This window comes from Enoplosus armatus, chromosome 3, assembly GCF_043641665.1.
Source record: "Enoplosus armatus isolate fEnoArm2 chromosome 3, fEnoArm2.hap1, whole genome shotgun sequence".
Taxonomy (NCBI): Eukaryota; Metazoa; Chordata; class Actinopteri; order Centrarchiformes; family Enoplosidae; genus Enoplosus; species Enoplosus armatus.
The window spans coordinates 24,149,121-24,163,043 of record NC_092182.1 but is presented as its reverse complement, the minus strand read 5'-3'; the positions used below and the strand labels follow the sequence as shown (position 1 = coordinate 24,163,043).

Below are 13,923 nucleotides of genomic sequence, written 5' to 3'. Positions count from 1 at the left end.
CAGATACTTCTGACCATGTATGAAACTCACAAAGTTATTTCAACTCTTCTGGTTTTGTGTCTCAGTTTGACAGCTTACTGGTGCTGCTAACTAATTTTGAAATCTAAATACAGAAAACGTTGATAAACACTCCTGTTTGAATGTTTCGTTCCCTCTCTCCGTTGTCCCAACTCTCAATAACCTCCCAAATTGCAGAACTACATACAGTCGGCTCAGAAACTAATTTCTGACGTAAAAGCTGCTGAATCTTTGGTTTTTGCGTCGGCTTCCTCCTCTGGCTCCTGCAGCACTCGGAGCTTCACTTCACTTTGAACGGGTGGATTTCATTTAATCAGGTGAGTTTTACACACTTTGTTTTACATTTATCTTCCACATCTATGTGTTGATTACAGTTTACTGAATGTAATTTACGTTTGTAACATAAAATCTGCTTTTGTTAACAAGATGATCTCCTGCTTCTCCTTTCGTTATTATGATTCTTTTACATTTAAAGAGGACTTTGATAACTGATCAGTATAATCTGACCTCACATTTCATTTGTTTTACTGAAGAATACTTTCAGCTGTTTTCTGTCAGCAGATGGTTCAGTTGCTCAGAGGCACTGTGGTACATTTGAGCACTGTTATTAATGTAGATTGAACCAGCTTCTCCTCTACCTCCACTCTCCTCCTCGTCTCCTCTTCTTCTTTGCTTCCTCCATCTGTCTCTTTCTGCTTTGTCTCCTCTTCTCTACTTTGTCCTGTCCTCTTCATCTGTCCTGTGAGAACCACGTATCTCTAAAAACAGCCACTTTCATCTTTCACCTGTCTTCTTATCTTTCCTCCTCTCTCCTCTTACCTTTTCTCTCCTCTTCTCATCTCCCTTTTATCTTCCCTCTCATTTCTATCTTATCTCATCTTATCCTTCCTTTCCTCATCTCCTCGTCCCCTCTCACACGTCCTTGTCTCCTAGTCCTCCTGTCAGGTTCTTCATCATGCTCCATCGTTGCTTTCTCGTGATCGGCGCCCTGCTCTCATTGGCCACGTCCCTGCTGGTCGCCATGGAGACCTGCCCAGCAACAGGGATGCCCGGGATGCCAGGTACGTTCATGCATGTTTACATGTGCGTCTTTTTTTGTTGTTGTTTTGTTTGTTTATCTTTCTGTCCATCCTCAGGTATTCCTGGGCTGCCCGGCAGAGACGGTCGTGACGGAGAGAACGGACAGAAAGGACAGCCAGGTATCCAACATACACTGAGCAGTCATACACAGAGCTGGTTAGGCTAGGAGAGGCCATCCTGATCCATCTAAAGTTTGTACAGATACTACATAGAATACAGTAAAGGAAAAAACATGGACGCCAAAAAGGCAAAACAAACTTCACCTGGAAATCTGAAGCTGCCAATTGTCAAATTATTACCATAAAAAGATTTACTAATATCTTAATAGAAAAAAAGTTAATTTGACAGGATTAGAGCAGGATGGTGACATTCATTCAACTCATTTCAAGTCACAAGATCTCTGATTATAAGTTCTAAAATGGATCTGAAGGTGGTAACTTTTTTTTTTTTATACTCATTTCCTTCAGCAAACTCCCCCTAGAACCACTAATAGTGTTTTTCTACATTTGTCTTTATGTGTGGGCAAACAAACAAAAACAAACAAAGAGCATATTAATTACTGAGCTTTGGACAGAGCCAGGCTAGCTGCTTCCCCCTGCTTCTGGTGTTTATGCCACGCTAAGCTAACCATGTCCTGACTCCAGCTCCACATACAGACATGAGATTGACGTTGGTTGTCTCATCTAACTCTCCCCGAATGTTGGGCTATTCCTTTAAACCGTCTGCAGGAGCCGAGTGGCACGGCGGCCTCGGCCCTCAGAGGGGAGAGAAGGGGGAGCCGGGGCCGATGGGATTCCCTGGTAAACGAGGTCAGAGTGGGGAACCTGGGGAACCAGGGGACTCAGGGATTGCCGGACTTATGGGAGAACCAGGAGATTCAGGGTATGTAATCAGACACACCTTTGACAGAGATATAATAAGGACAGCAGAGAAGTGGAGTTTTGTTATTGAATTTCTTTCTTTATTATTGTTAAAACTTTTGGAATCCATTGTCACTGAACTCAAGGTGACCACAGCCTACATTATAAAATATTTGAAAACCGCTCTTCAAGCCTACAGTCACCAACTATTCCTGCAAAACTCAGCTGAGCTTCAAGGCAAAGTTTACATGGTGCATATTCTTAAATAATCTAGCATTTGATTAAACTAATTTTGGGGACAACAGGGGTTCCACAGTTCACTTTTTGCCCCGGGGCCCACTTGCGGGTTAATCCAGCTCTGAACATCTCTTTATGTTGTTTCTGCGGCTGCAGGACTGTTGGAGTCCAGCAGCAGGCGGCCTTCAGTGTGTCCAGAGGAACCAACGAATACCCAGATAGAGCCAGCGTCATCCGGTTCACCAACGTCATCACCAACATCAACAACGACTACGACACTGTGACGGGGCGCTTCAGGTGAGAAAACCACCTGTATGATCTTCAAACATGTCTGAATAATGTAAACAAGACTAAGATTCTACAGCCATGTTGAGCTAAGACATAATGTTTACCATGTCAACCATCTTAGTTAAGCGTGTTAGCATGCTAGCATTTGCTAATTTGCACTAAACACAAAGCACAGTTGAGGGATGGTGGGGGTGTCATTAGTTTTGCAGGTATTTGGTAATAAACCAAAGTATTAGCCAAATTAAAATTTTGACCGCTGGATGAAAAATCAAGGGATCACCAAAGTTAGCAAGTTAGAGTTTCTGTGTGTGTGTCACCAGGATAGGTGCTGGATATAAAAATAATTTTAAACACTGGAGTCACAGCTCCCTTTGATTTTATTAGCAATGTTTCCTCAGACAAATACCATCTGTAGAGTTATCACTATTCATCCTGACAGGGACATGAATGTGTGTACCAGTTGTTGAGATGTCTCAGTCTGGACTAAAGTGGTTGACTGACTGACAGATTGACCACAATGTCCATAGACGATTGGTCTGCAATTTTCAAACAGAATAAAGGCGTAGGATAGGAGGAATAAAAATGCAGTTTTTGTGACTGAATGAAGCGTGTGTGTTGCAGGTGTCGGGTCCCAGGAACGTACTACTTTGTGTTCCACGCCTCTTTAGAGGACCGACTGTGTGTGATGATGAAGCTGGACCAAACGCTGCTGACATCGTTCTGCGATCATCGCCGCGGCAGGAGACAGGTACGAGCAACAAAACAAAAGTTACTTCACGTTATTGTGCCACCAAATAATACTCAGGTGTCTATGAAAGTAAATGAACATTAAATCTGTTGTTGTCAGCACAAAAAACAAACATAGATCAGCTTCGACAGAACAGCTTTAACTCTGGAAAAAGATGCACCGTGCAATTAAATTTCGACCGGTACTGATTCCAGGTGACTGCGGGCAGCCTGGCGGTCTACCTGTCGAGGGATCAGGAGGTTTGGTTGGAGACTAAAGACTACAGAGGGATGAGAGGAAAACCAGCCGGTTACAGCATCTTCTCCGGCTTCCTGCTGCAACCTCAATGACCTGCAGGACGGGAAACATAAAACATCTTTTTCATTCCTTTTACTAAACAGTTTTACAGCAACACTCCAAGGCTGAAGCTACAGGAAAATGATGTGTGTTCCCTTCCCACTGACACTTTACAGGATAGGAAATTGATTGTACAGTCAACCATCATGACAGGACCCAATTCAATGTGTTGATTGTCAGTAAACAGATCATTTGAACTGGAAAACTCAATATACCCAAATAAACAGCTGGAAATACAACCAGAATCCTTTTCTGTTTGTGTGTTATTTCTCCTTTTCTATTATTTGTGCGTGTCATATTTTTAATTCCTGATCATATCACAGATACAGCTATTTTTAAGTAAGAGTATTTTAGGTTTAGGCTAACGGTCTTACAAAAAAATGATTAATTTTCTTGTTAAGTATTTCGTAGAGCAGATATGATTTATTAAAAAGGGATTTTTAGAACACGTCTGTTTTGTTTATCATTGTTGTTGTTTTTTACAGGTAATGAATAATGTTAGTTCAGTTCGACCACTGAGGTCACACTTCCATCAGCTGATTAGTATCAGTTGTTTCATTCGCCAGTTGAAGATTTTCAACGTGAAGTTTGATGTGTAACGTTATGCAGCTCCGAAGGTGTAATGAGAGCGAACAGTAAACAGTGAGGCCTTTAAAATTACACTGGATTACATGCGTAGTTTCCAGAGAAGGGAACTTGAATCCAGCGTGGGAATGGCGGACTCCACCACTAACAATGAACAATACTATATAGAGAGGTAATTACGAAATGTAAATATATCAAATGGCTATTACAGGAAAAGAATCCGTAGATCGTATCAAAAATGTGGTTTGATTGCAATGATCATAACTTTAACCTCTGGTGACGTTAAGATAACGACACTGAGACGCCTGAAAATAGTTGACTGCATTAATTCAGCTTCACATTGAGATCCAAACATGCAGAAATAGAAAACAAAACATGGACAAAATGCAAGAAATGGAAAGAGGATCTGAGAAAGACAGAAAATGACAGACTGGCATATTTCACAGGATGTAATTATTAAAAATATACATCAGCTCTGAGTTGATAAATACTGTTGAGGAAATTAAATATTTTGTGGAACAGATACTGGCCTCCACACTGGGGTTGGGAGCTTCAGCAACACACTGCCAGGAACCAGGTCGTGTTTAAGGCAACAACAAAGAGGAAGTTCAGAGAAAAACAGAACAAAATGTTAATTTGGAGAAAAGATTTTTTCAATCAGATAAATTCAACGATGCTTCATCATCAATTCTTAATCAGGTGGAGTTTTTCCCGACTTCTTGTTCAACTGTTTCACTTCCTCTGACGGGTGATTTGCTTTGTCAGATAAATGCAATAAAATATTACAGATTCACAGGAAACCCACAGAGATGAAACTGGTATGAGAAATTAGCAAAATGCAACAATAATATAGCAAAGAAAAAAGGATGTGAACAAGAACAGAACAAGAGGATTTAAAACACGCAGGAAATCTACTTGTGGTCAGTGGTGGAAATTATCCAAGTAATGAAACCTTTAGATAATTATAATGAAATCAATGCAGGATGGTTCAAGGTGCTGGTCCATCCAGCACCAAATTCCTGCCTTCAAAATGTCACTTAAGTAAAAATATGTAAGTATCACTATAATATATCATAAGGTAAAAGTACTCACAATGCAGAAAAATGGCCCCTGTGATTGTTATACTATTATGATATAATTTGTTTATGTGTAATTAGCATTTCATGGTTGCAGTTGGTCAAGGCGGAGCAAACTGTTTTATTATTTATTTGCTGTTTCTATAGTTTAATTTAAACAATGCATATTTTATAAGATCATTTTTTTGTGTGTAAAATCTTAATCTACAAAGTAAATACTAACTCCAGCTGTCAGATAAATGTATTGCAGTGAAACATTTGCCTCAAGAAGTATAAGGAACGTGAAATTAAAACAATAAAATAATAATAAATTCTACTACAATACATGATAATATGTATTTTGTTTCCTTCCACCTCTGACAGCAGCAAACAGAGTCAGTACTGAATCCTAAACATGATTATTATGAACACCAGTGGAGCAGCGATCATGCACTCTTCTTGAACGTTTCACTTCCTGTTTTTTCCTGACTGATCTGCTGCTGTCACTGTGAAGCAGGACAGCTCTTCACCTCCGCTTATCATCAGCTTATCGCTGCACCACAAGACGAGTGACTGCATTACCTGCAAATGGTGAGACTTTTGTGTCCTACAAAACCAAAGAAAGTACATGTACATAGACAGAGAGAGAGAGAGAGAGAGAGAACATTTGAACAAGTGTTATTTAGCTTTCTTGGGCAGAAGAGTTAGAGCTGTTTTCCAGGCCAAGTTGTCTGCATGTCCTTAAAAGGTTTAAAATGTACATTTAAACGCTCAAATTTAGGCCTTTAATAATTAATTTGTTTTAAACTTAAATTTATGATATCTTAATTTCAACATCGTATATTGTATTGTATATACGACTTGTGGATAATCAGTCAAAATATTCAGTACAGTCCTATAAGGACAATTTGTATATTAACCTTTGTCAGATTTCCACCTTGAACCTTCAAAGTGTACTTTGTATAATCTGCGTCAGCTTGTTGTTTTGTGTGTGTTTTACTGATCAAATGTCTAATTATAATGTATTTTCTAAAAGCTTGAGGGGAGCTGGTCCCCACAATGTAAAACATGACATTTTAAGGTTGAGACTTGGGGTCCTTTCTAATTGTCATATTTTCATATTTTTATACATGTTAAAAATAGAAATGTATTCATGTGCATTCATATTATTGCAAATATTGTCATTTCTTTTGTATTGTTGTGTGGTTTCTTTTTGTTCTGCGCTGTCTCTGTGGGCACTGCCATCCTACATGTGCAATGTGACAAATAAAGTTCTTGTTCAAGTTTATGTTCATGGTTTGGGTTTGAAGATGTACTGGTTATGGTTAAAGCTTAAATTAAGTCTCCAGGGAATCAATAAAAGTCAACGCGTTGTCCTCCTAACTGACAAAAACAAGTTTGTGTTTGTGTATGTGTGTGTGTTGATTCAGGCCCCCCGATGGCTGAGCTGCAGTACTGCAGTGTTTCTGCTCCTGGTTCACGTCTGCCCGGTCCTCACACAGTCCTGTAACAGTGGAACCCCGGGGATTCCAGGGATACCGGGCACCCATGGGCCCAACGGCATGAACGGTCCCAAGGGAGAGAAGGGAGACCCTGGTGAGCTCATACTGGACATGAAGACATCAGATACATTTCACACGTTCTTCTTCATGTTGTCGACAAAATGAAAATCAAACCTGAGTCTAACGTGTGTCAGTGTGACGGAGCAGATGTTCAGTAAACTCAATATGTTGAGTTTACCTCAACTTCAGTGAACTGGTACATTCACCTACTTTGAACAAACTGTTCAAGTTTAGTTGTTTTAACTCACAGTTTTCTATATTTGCAGCGTGTTTTGTTGTGCTGCACATGTGTTGGTGAAAATGTTTTCTTCATTTTACTGTGTTTTGTTTGAGTTTTCTTTACATGCAGTGAGAGAACTTGATGCGAAATGTTTAAACGTTTCATTTTGTTATAATAGCATTGGTGGAGTGCTCAAATATAATACCTGTCTTTCATATTGGTGTCAGTTCACACTAACAACCTTGTGAGATGTTCTAAGTGGTTCTCTGTATGAGCAGGTGAGCCAGGTCAGCCCATCAGGGGCCAGAAGGGGATGCCGGGTCTGCGGGGCCCCCCAGGACGGTCTGGACTGAAGGGGGACGTCGGTCTTCCGGGTATTCCTGGTAATCCAGGCCAACGAGGGGAGAAGGGAAGACCCTTCAACCCTTCCACCCAGCAGAAGTCCTACTTCTCCTACAAACCGGAGATATCACATGCACCAGAGGTCGACACTGACATCAACTTCAACAGGTCAGTGCTTCGAAGGTTTAAAGCCACAGAGGGAGCAGGGGTGGTAACATGCTAACGTGCTGATGTTAAGCAGGTATAATGTTTACCATGTTCACCATCTTAGTTTAGCCTGTTAGCATGCTAACATCTGGTAACACTGAGCACAAAGTACAGCTGAGGCTGATGGGCATGTCGTTAGTTTTGCAGGTATTTGGCCATAAAATAAAGCATTGGACAAATTAAAGTTTGACCTGATGATGGCGCTAGATGAAAATCCAGAGGATCAGCTAAATAATTACATTTCACCCAGGAATGTGCGTACCGCATGTCATGGCATTTGACTCCCAGCTACAAATGTGAACCTCATGGTGGCGCTGAAGGAAAAGTAAGGAGATTACCAAAGTCGTTAGGATTCATTTTCTGGCCATGATGGATATTTGTACCTAATTTCATGGCAATCTATGTGATAGTTGTTGAGACATTTCCATCTTGACCAAAGTGGTGGAACGGCCAACATTGCTGTCCATAGAGCCACGCCACTAGCATGTGAAGATACAAAACAAGAAATGAGATGGGGACACAAACAATTGTTCAGGAAAGTTTTATTGATAGAGATAGAGGACAACAACCATAAAATAATCAATAAAAGCTGAAAATGTTTGTGTAAACGTCCCACAGAGAGATTCAGCCGGATCTGGATCAACAGTTTCAAGGAGAATCGCTGACAAACGGATCGTTCACGTGTGTCGTCAAAGGCGTCTATTTCTTCAGTTATCACGTTTCAGCAAAGAGCAGAGTGAGTCTGAAGAGTTCGTTCTCACGAAACTGATCTGTGTCTCTGTTAGTATCTTTCTTGTTTGTCTGTTTGTTACATTTAAGAAGCAAATATTGTCATTTTCACTGCACCGCTTTTATCTGACAGCTGCAGTTAGTTACTTCACAGATTAAGATTTCATGGTCTTCACCTGTTAAAATACTGCGTACACCTTAAAGCATGAACACTAATAATCCAATAATAAAATGATAACATGACATTTAGAAAGGGAGAACATAATGAGAACTTTTACTTTTGATGCTTTTACTTGAACACTGATAATACTTATTTTGTTTTACTTCAGTACATTTTTGAATGCAGAACCTTTACTTTACTACTTTACTTTTATGTTGTGGCATTGGTACTTTTACTTGAGTTTAAACTTAATTAAACATTTTCAGAGGCTTAGGGGTTGAGATGCTGACCATGAAATACAACGTCCCCAGCGTCGTCATCTCTCTACCATTTATAATAAAAACCTGAAATATTCTATTGCTTTATTGTCTTTTTATCAACCATACCACAGATGCCATGTGAAAAAAGTTTACTTCACTAGAAGCAAAATACGTCTCAACCTTCACCTTGAGTGGATAACAATGTCTCGTGACTGACCTGTGATGCTCCTGACTGTATGTGTCTGATCATCTAGGTGTGTCTGAAGCTGGTGAAGAGCAGCAACAGTCACATGACGCTGTGTGACTCATCTGAAGGCTTCCTGGTCACCTCCGGCTCGGCGGTCCTGGAGCTGGAGGCCGGCGACACAGTCTCACTGCAGGCAACCAGGTACAACAACATCGTGACGAGCCAGAGCAGCACCAGCCACACATTCACCGGCTTCCTGATCTTCCCCACCGATCCATAAAATCATTGTTAATAACATCACAGAGGGATATTTACAGCAATTAAATGAAATATGTGTTTTCTGTAATAGCACGAAGATCGGCAGAATTAATAAAGATTGGTTCAATAGTGCTGTCATATCTGGTAATTTCAGTACAATAAATCACTCACAGTGACCAATTCACCAGCTTTATTCAACTGTTTTAGTGAATCCGTAATGTAGGAAGTAAGTCATCTCATCCCTCAGTCCCAAAAGATCTATGAAAGAAGTTTCCAGCAACTCATTAATCCTGCTAACAAGTACTGTTTGTGTATCCAGAGCTGATATATCTTCTTCCTCTGAGCCATAGAGCTCCATCGTTGTCCGAAAACTATTAAAGACACATCAGTGAGCCACACTGTTGCACTGGGTAACATGTTCCTTCATTACCATGAACACACACTGTTTATTTTGACTCAGTCCCACGTACACCGTCCTGCTGCCACAATTACTCACTGGAGCACCAAATATGGATAAGTCCGCCGCTGAAAATAGTCCCTAACAAATGCACTATTTCCTCTTGTTTGAGTTGAAAAAAAACCCACAGTATTCAGCGGCTTTAAGAAATGACAGAGCGTTTTTTAAAAATGAAATTATGTATTGTGAGCTGTTTGTGAAGATTTACTTCTTCGCCAACAGAAGTCAGAATGTATTGAGAGATGAAGTACTGTAACCTGCCTGAACTCTGAAAACACTGAGTTTATACTTTAGTATAAGTTTATATTTAATGTACTAAAACATCTGTACAACACTAATAAAACTACACTGCTTGGAGGAAGCATAGCGTAATTACTATGATTAAAAATAAAATATTTAAAGTTGCGGTGTGTAACATTTCCTCCAGTGGCTCATTATTTAAAAACACTGAGGTATCAGGTGTTCATCCTCCTGACTGATACCAGGCCAGTTCATTAATTATCCATCACACAGTGTCATGTTGGTAGACACTTAACCTTACAGCTGTGTGGACGGTAAACAGACAGTGTTACAGGAAGCAGAGGTTTGCTGGATGGATTTATCTGTTGCATTTGCATCATTTCCACAAGGACCCTGATTGGACGACCCCGTCATAAATATTTGTTGCTGTTTCAAATGTGTTATATCTCAATCAATCACTGCTCTTTTAGCTGTTGTCAAACATCTGACACTAGTGTTTTTGTGCGGGAGGAAGTCAAAATCAAATCTCTCAAACACAAAATAATTAACCTTAAAAAATTAGAAAGCTTGGTAAAACAAAAAAAAATGTGTATTTTTTATTTTTTCAGAGCAATTCCAAATGCTAAGAAAATATTTTATACTGTACCCCAAAAAGTTATATAGTTATATATATATATATATATATATATAAAGTTATTATAGTTAAGTCATGATCCCAAAATGGTTTATAATACCCCCAAAAACCCCAAAATGACATGAGCTGGGGGGACATTTTGGGAATTGTTAACACTATTGGTCAATAAAACAAAATCAGGGTGCGTCTTTAAACAAACAGGAAAAGGTGTTTATCACATGAAAGCCTCTTCGCTGTTCTACACTCTCGTTCGAGATCTGCAGTCTGAAGGCTGAACTTCAGCCCAGTGTGTCGGTCGCCGACGGGCTGCTGAACACACCGTTCCTGGCGTAGAAGGTGCTCTTCACCACCGATGACTTGGCGCGGGAAGGAGTCCTGTAATCCAGAGTGTAGTCGCCTGTGGATCCAGACGGACGCCGTTAATCAGGAGAAAAGAACTGATGTAGAACAAAGAGAATATGATGATGATGATGATGGCCGCTTGCTATGAACACAGATACACAAAGTTAATCGACAGGAGTTCAATCTAGAACAGTTTAGATTAAAACTCAACACAGATAGAAACAGCTACATTTGGGCAGTTTCATCCAGAGTTTGTTGCAGAAAGCAGCCTGAAGATCGTCAGGAGAGAAGATCGTCCTAACGAGAAAAACAACAGCATCAGTGTTGCCCTCCTGACTTTTCTTCTAGCGCCACCATGAGGTTCACATTTGTGAAATGTCATGAGTGAAATGTCTCAACAAGTATTGGATGTTTTGACATATAATTTGGTATAGACATTCATGTTCCCCTCTGGATGAAATGTAATTATTCTGGCGATAATCTGACTTTTCACAGGTCAAAATTTTTTTATTTGGTTTCTAACAAAATATATGCAAAACTAATGACATCAGCCACAGCTGTACATTGTGTTTATTGCTAATTAGCAAATGTTAGCATGCTAACATGCTAAACTAAGATGCTGAACATGGTAAACATTACACCCACTTAACAGCTGCATATTAGCCTTGTCATTGTAAGCATGTTAGCATGCTGAAGTTAGCATTTAGCTCAAAGCCCCATAGAGCCGCTAGCATGACTGTAGACTCTTTAGTCCTGTTTTTGTGTACTAGTTTTAATGTAATTTCTTTTTCTTTGTGTTTAAAATTCTATTTTTAAAAGTTTATAACACTATTTTAGGAATACACCATTTCAAAATGTCGTCATTTGTGAAATAAGCAAATCACAACATTTACTTTTAAGTCAGAACAAAATAAAAAGGGATTCTTGTATTTATTATACACCAATTTAACAATAAATGTATCCAAAACTGGAATTTTTTATTTTTTTTTACCATGCTAACTTGCTAAACTATGACGGTTAACATGGTAAACATTATACCTGCTTAACATCAATATGTTAACATTGTTGTTGTGAGCATGTTGCCAAGCTAGCGTTAGCATTTAACTCACAGCAGACAAAGCGCTCACAGAGCACGACTGTAGACTAGGCTTTAATATAAGATACAGATACATGTCAGCTACATTGAGTCTAGATCATTGCGCGGCCACCCCTGACACCAGTTTGAGGTCTAACAGATGGAGGAGAAGCAGACTGCGTCTCTAACCCACCCAGCCTCCACCCGTACTCCCAGGACGAGAGCAGAGGAAAGTCGAACTTCTCCTCAGGTTTCATCCGACCACGCCTGTGCAGGTACTGACTCCGCCCTTTCCCCTGCAGAGGACATTTTGTTTGACTGTTAAATATATTACGTTTAAACAACAGGCAGAAATATGTACGAACACTGCCTGGCTGCGTGTGATGCCGTCAGCTAAATGTCATTACTAGTATTAGCATTATTAGCTCATTATTAAGTAAAATCTAATCACAAATATGCTTTGGTTTGTCATTTTCTATAAACTTTAACAATAAAAAGACTTTTGTTTTATGCACAACATTACTGGGTGGAGCAAGTAAATAAAACCCAGACAATCTGAGAGAGGTAGAGTGTATTTGTACTCGACACTACTGGAAGTGTGTTACTCTTATGAAGTGTTTCAAGTGTCACAGTGATTCGTACGTGGTGAGAGGATTCCTGATAGAGAGCATATCTGGTCTGGGGAGAAACTGGTCTCATGGGGGAGGCCACATTGAGCCGCCCCTCCCCTTCCAAAGAGAGCACAGGAGGAGGAGGAGGAGGAGGAGGAAGATCGCTCCGCTTCTCAGGTGTCCTGGTAACAGCAGGCAGGACAGCCCTGGTGGGTGGAGCATAAACACAAGACGTGTATCATCACTAGTTTGCGTGATATTTTTATATAATTTTACAACAGTTTTTACAAATTAAGTTAAAACTAAAATCTTAAGCAGCGTCACAGTTTCTGTTGCACTACAGTATCTCGACACTCATTAAACAGCACAGATACGAGTGAATTCAACACACAGTGGCCTGCGGGCTGGCTCAATTAATGTATCAGGATAACCGTCCTATTTTCAGCACTGACACCATCGACTTACATTCATTATTTAGACTACTTTTTCTGTCTGTATGGCACATCTGGTGTGTGCCACGGGCATCAGGGGACGCACGTCAAACGATGCGACTCTACGTGATGGGGCTGATGTTCGTTGCATTTAAGAAGCTGACTCTAAAATAGTTTTGAACCCTCACTAGACCATTCTGCTTTAACTGGACGATACTGAAAACATAATTTATTTTGGACAAAGCTGCAGTTTTACATGGAAACACTAATGTGTCTAAAGCAGCTCACCGGGGGTCAGCGGGCAGGTGGGGCAGCTGTGTTGGCTCTGTGCTGTTGTTGCGGGGATTGTAGCAAGACGGGTAAAGCTTAGCATAGCGGTTCTTCCAGGCCAAACGGGTCAACATCTCCTTCTGGATCTGCTCTCGGTAGCAGTTCTGGCTCTGGGTCGTCAGCAGGCAACGCATCTCCTGCCAGAAAATTAACAACTCAGTTGACCATTTTGACACAGTTTAATATTGATTTAGATCTTTATGAGACTAAATTTAAATTTAAATAGTATAATAAATGCAAAGCACTTGAAACCGGGTTCAACCAGTATCAAAACTTTGTCAAGTGGGAGCAGCTATTTCGGGCACCCCTGGTTCCAGATGTAAAAGTCCCATTCATTTTTCTCATTGACAATGTTAGCTGACTGACTTCAAAAGATTAACTGACAAAAACAAACTGAAGGAGACAAATCAACTACGACTCCCAGGGTGCACTTCGGTAAGAAACATCCAATCACAGAGCGTGAAATTCTGTTATGTGCACCGCTAACAGTAGGCAAAAGCTACAGATTACGCTGTTGAGAAAAATGATGTCACAATGGATGATTTCAGCAACAACGATAAAGCATTTATCAGCACTAATTTGCACCTTCTGGCTTCTTCTACATAGCGACGGCAGCTGAGGCTTATGGGTACTGTAGTATTTAGAACCGTCCCCCATGCCGCGCTGACAGA

At 40.3% G+C, this 13,923-nt stretch overlaps 3 protein-coding genes across 4 annotated transcripts; 2 read left to right on the top strand and 1 right to left on the bottom strand.

Annotated features, from left to right (window-relative positions):
* The first annotated feature begins 266 nt into the window (after positions 1 to 266).
* LOC139282696 (complement C1q subcomponent subunit C-like) lies at positions 267 to 3,806 on the top strand. Of its 2 annotated transcripts, none has more exons than XM_070902534.1 (7): positions 267 to 335; positions 952 to 1,079; positions 1,155 to 1,217; positions 1,827 to 1,980; positions 2,352 to 2,492; positions 3,105 to 3,231; positions 3,426 to 3,806. In XM_070902534.1, the coding sequence occupies exons 2-7, from the start codon at positions 974 to 976 to the stop codon at positions 3,558 to 3,560; spliced, it is 726 nt and encodes a 241-aa protein (XP_070758635.1). In that variant the 5' UTR covers positions 267 to 335; positions 952 to 973; the 3' UTR covers positions 3,561 to 3,806. The 2 variants fall into 2 exon arrangements, with proteins under 2 accessions (XP_070758635.1, XP_070758636.1); XM_070902535.1 differs by having other exon boundaries at positions 293 to 335; positions 964 to 1,079.
* Positions 3,807 to 5,708: 1,902 nt separating this feature from the next.
* Positions 5,709 to 9,270, top strand: LOC139282878 (complement C1q subcomponent subunit B-like). Its single transcript, XM_070902783.1, has 5 exons — positions 5,709 to 5,798; positions 6,638 to 6,803; positions 7,268 to 7,499; positions 8,157 to 8,274; positions 8,942 to 9,270. The coding sequence occupies exons 1-5, from the start codon at positions 5,796 to 5,798 to the stop codon at positions 9,152 to 9,154; spliced, it is 732 nt and encodes a 243-aa protein (XP_070758884.1). The 5' UTR covers positions 5,709 to 5,795; the 3' UTR covers positions 9,155 to 9,270.
* Positions 9,271 to 10,741: 1,471 nt separating this feature from the next.
* Positions 10,742 to 13,386, bottom strand: LOC139283297 (protein SPMIP1). Its single transcript, XM_070903293.1, has 4 exons — positions 13,211 to 13,386; positions 12,523 to 12,697; positions 12,074 to 12,176; positions 10,742 to 10,860 (listed from the first exon to the last, which is right to left on the bottom strand). The coding sequence occupies exons 1-4, from the start codon at positions 13,384 to 13,386 to the stop codon at positions 10,742 to 10,744; spliced, it is 573 nt and encodes a 190-aa protein (XP_070759394.1).
* Positions 13,387 to 13,923: the final 537 nt, after the last annotated feature.

Coding starts and splice junctions, on each gene's coding strand:
- LOC139282696 (XM_070902534.1), top strand. CDS start 974: ATGCTCCATCGTTGCTTTCTCGTGATCGGCGCCCTGCTCTCATTGGCC. Junction 1,218..1,826: donor CGGACAGAAAGGACAGCCAG/GTATCCAACATA, acceptor AACCGTCTGCAG/GAGCCGAGTGGCACGGCGGC. Junction 3,232..3,425: donor ATCGCCGCGGCAGGAGACAG/GTACGAGCAACA, acceptor TACTGATTCCAG/GTGACTGCGGGCAGCCTGGC.
- LOC139282878 (XM_070902783.1), top strand. Junction 6,804..7,267: donor GGGAGAGAAGGGAGACCCTG/GTGAGCTCATAC, acceptor CTGTATGAGCAG/GTGAGCCAGGTCAGCCCATC. Junction 7,500..8,156: donor ACTGACATCAACTTCAACAG/GTCAGTGCTTCG, acceptor AACGTCCCACAG/AGAGATTCAGCCGGATCTGG.
- LOC139283297 (XM_070903293.1), bottom strand. CDS start 13,386: ATGCGTTGCCTGCTGACGACCCAGAGCCAGAACTGCTACCGAGAGCAG. Junction 12,698..13,210: donor CACCTGCCCGCTGACCCCCG/GTGAGCTGCTTT, acceptor TCCACCCACCAG/GGCTGTCCTGCCTGCTGTTA. Junction 12,177..12,522: donor ATCAGGAATCCTCTCACCAC/GTACGAATCACT, acceptor TGTCCTCTGCAG/GGGAAAGGGCGGAGTCAGTA.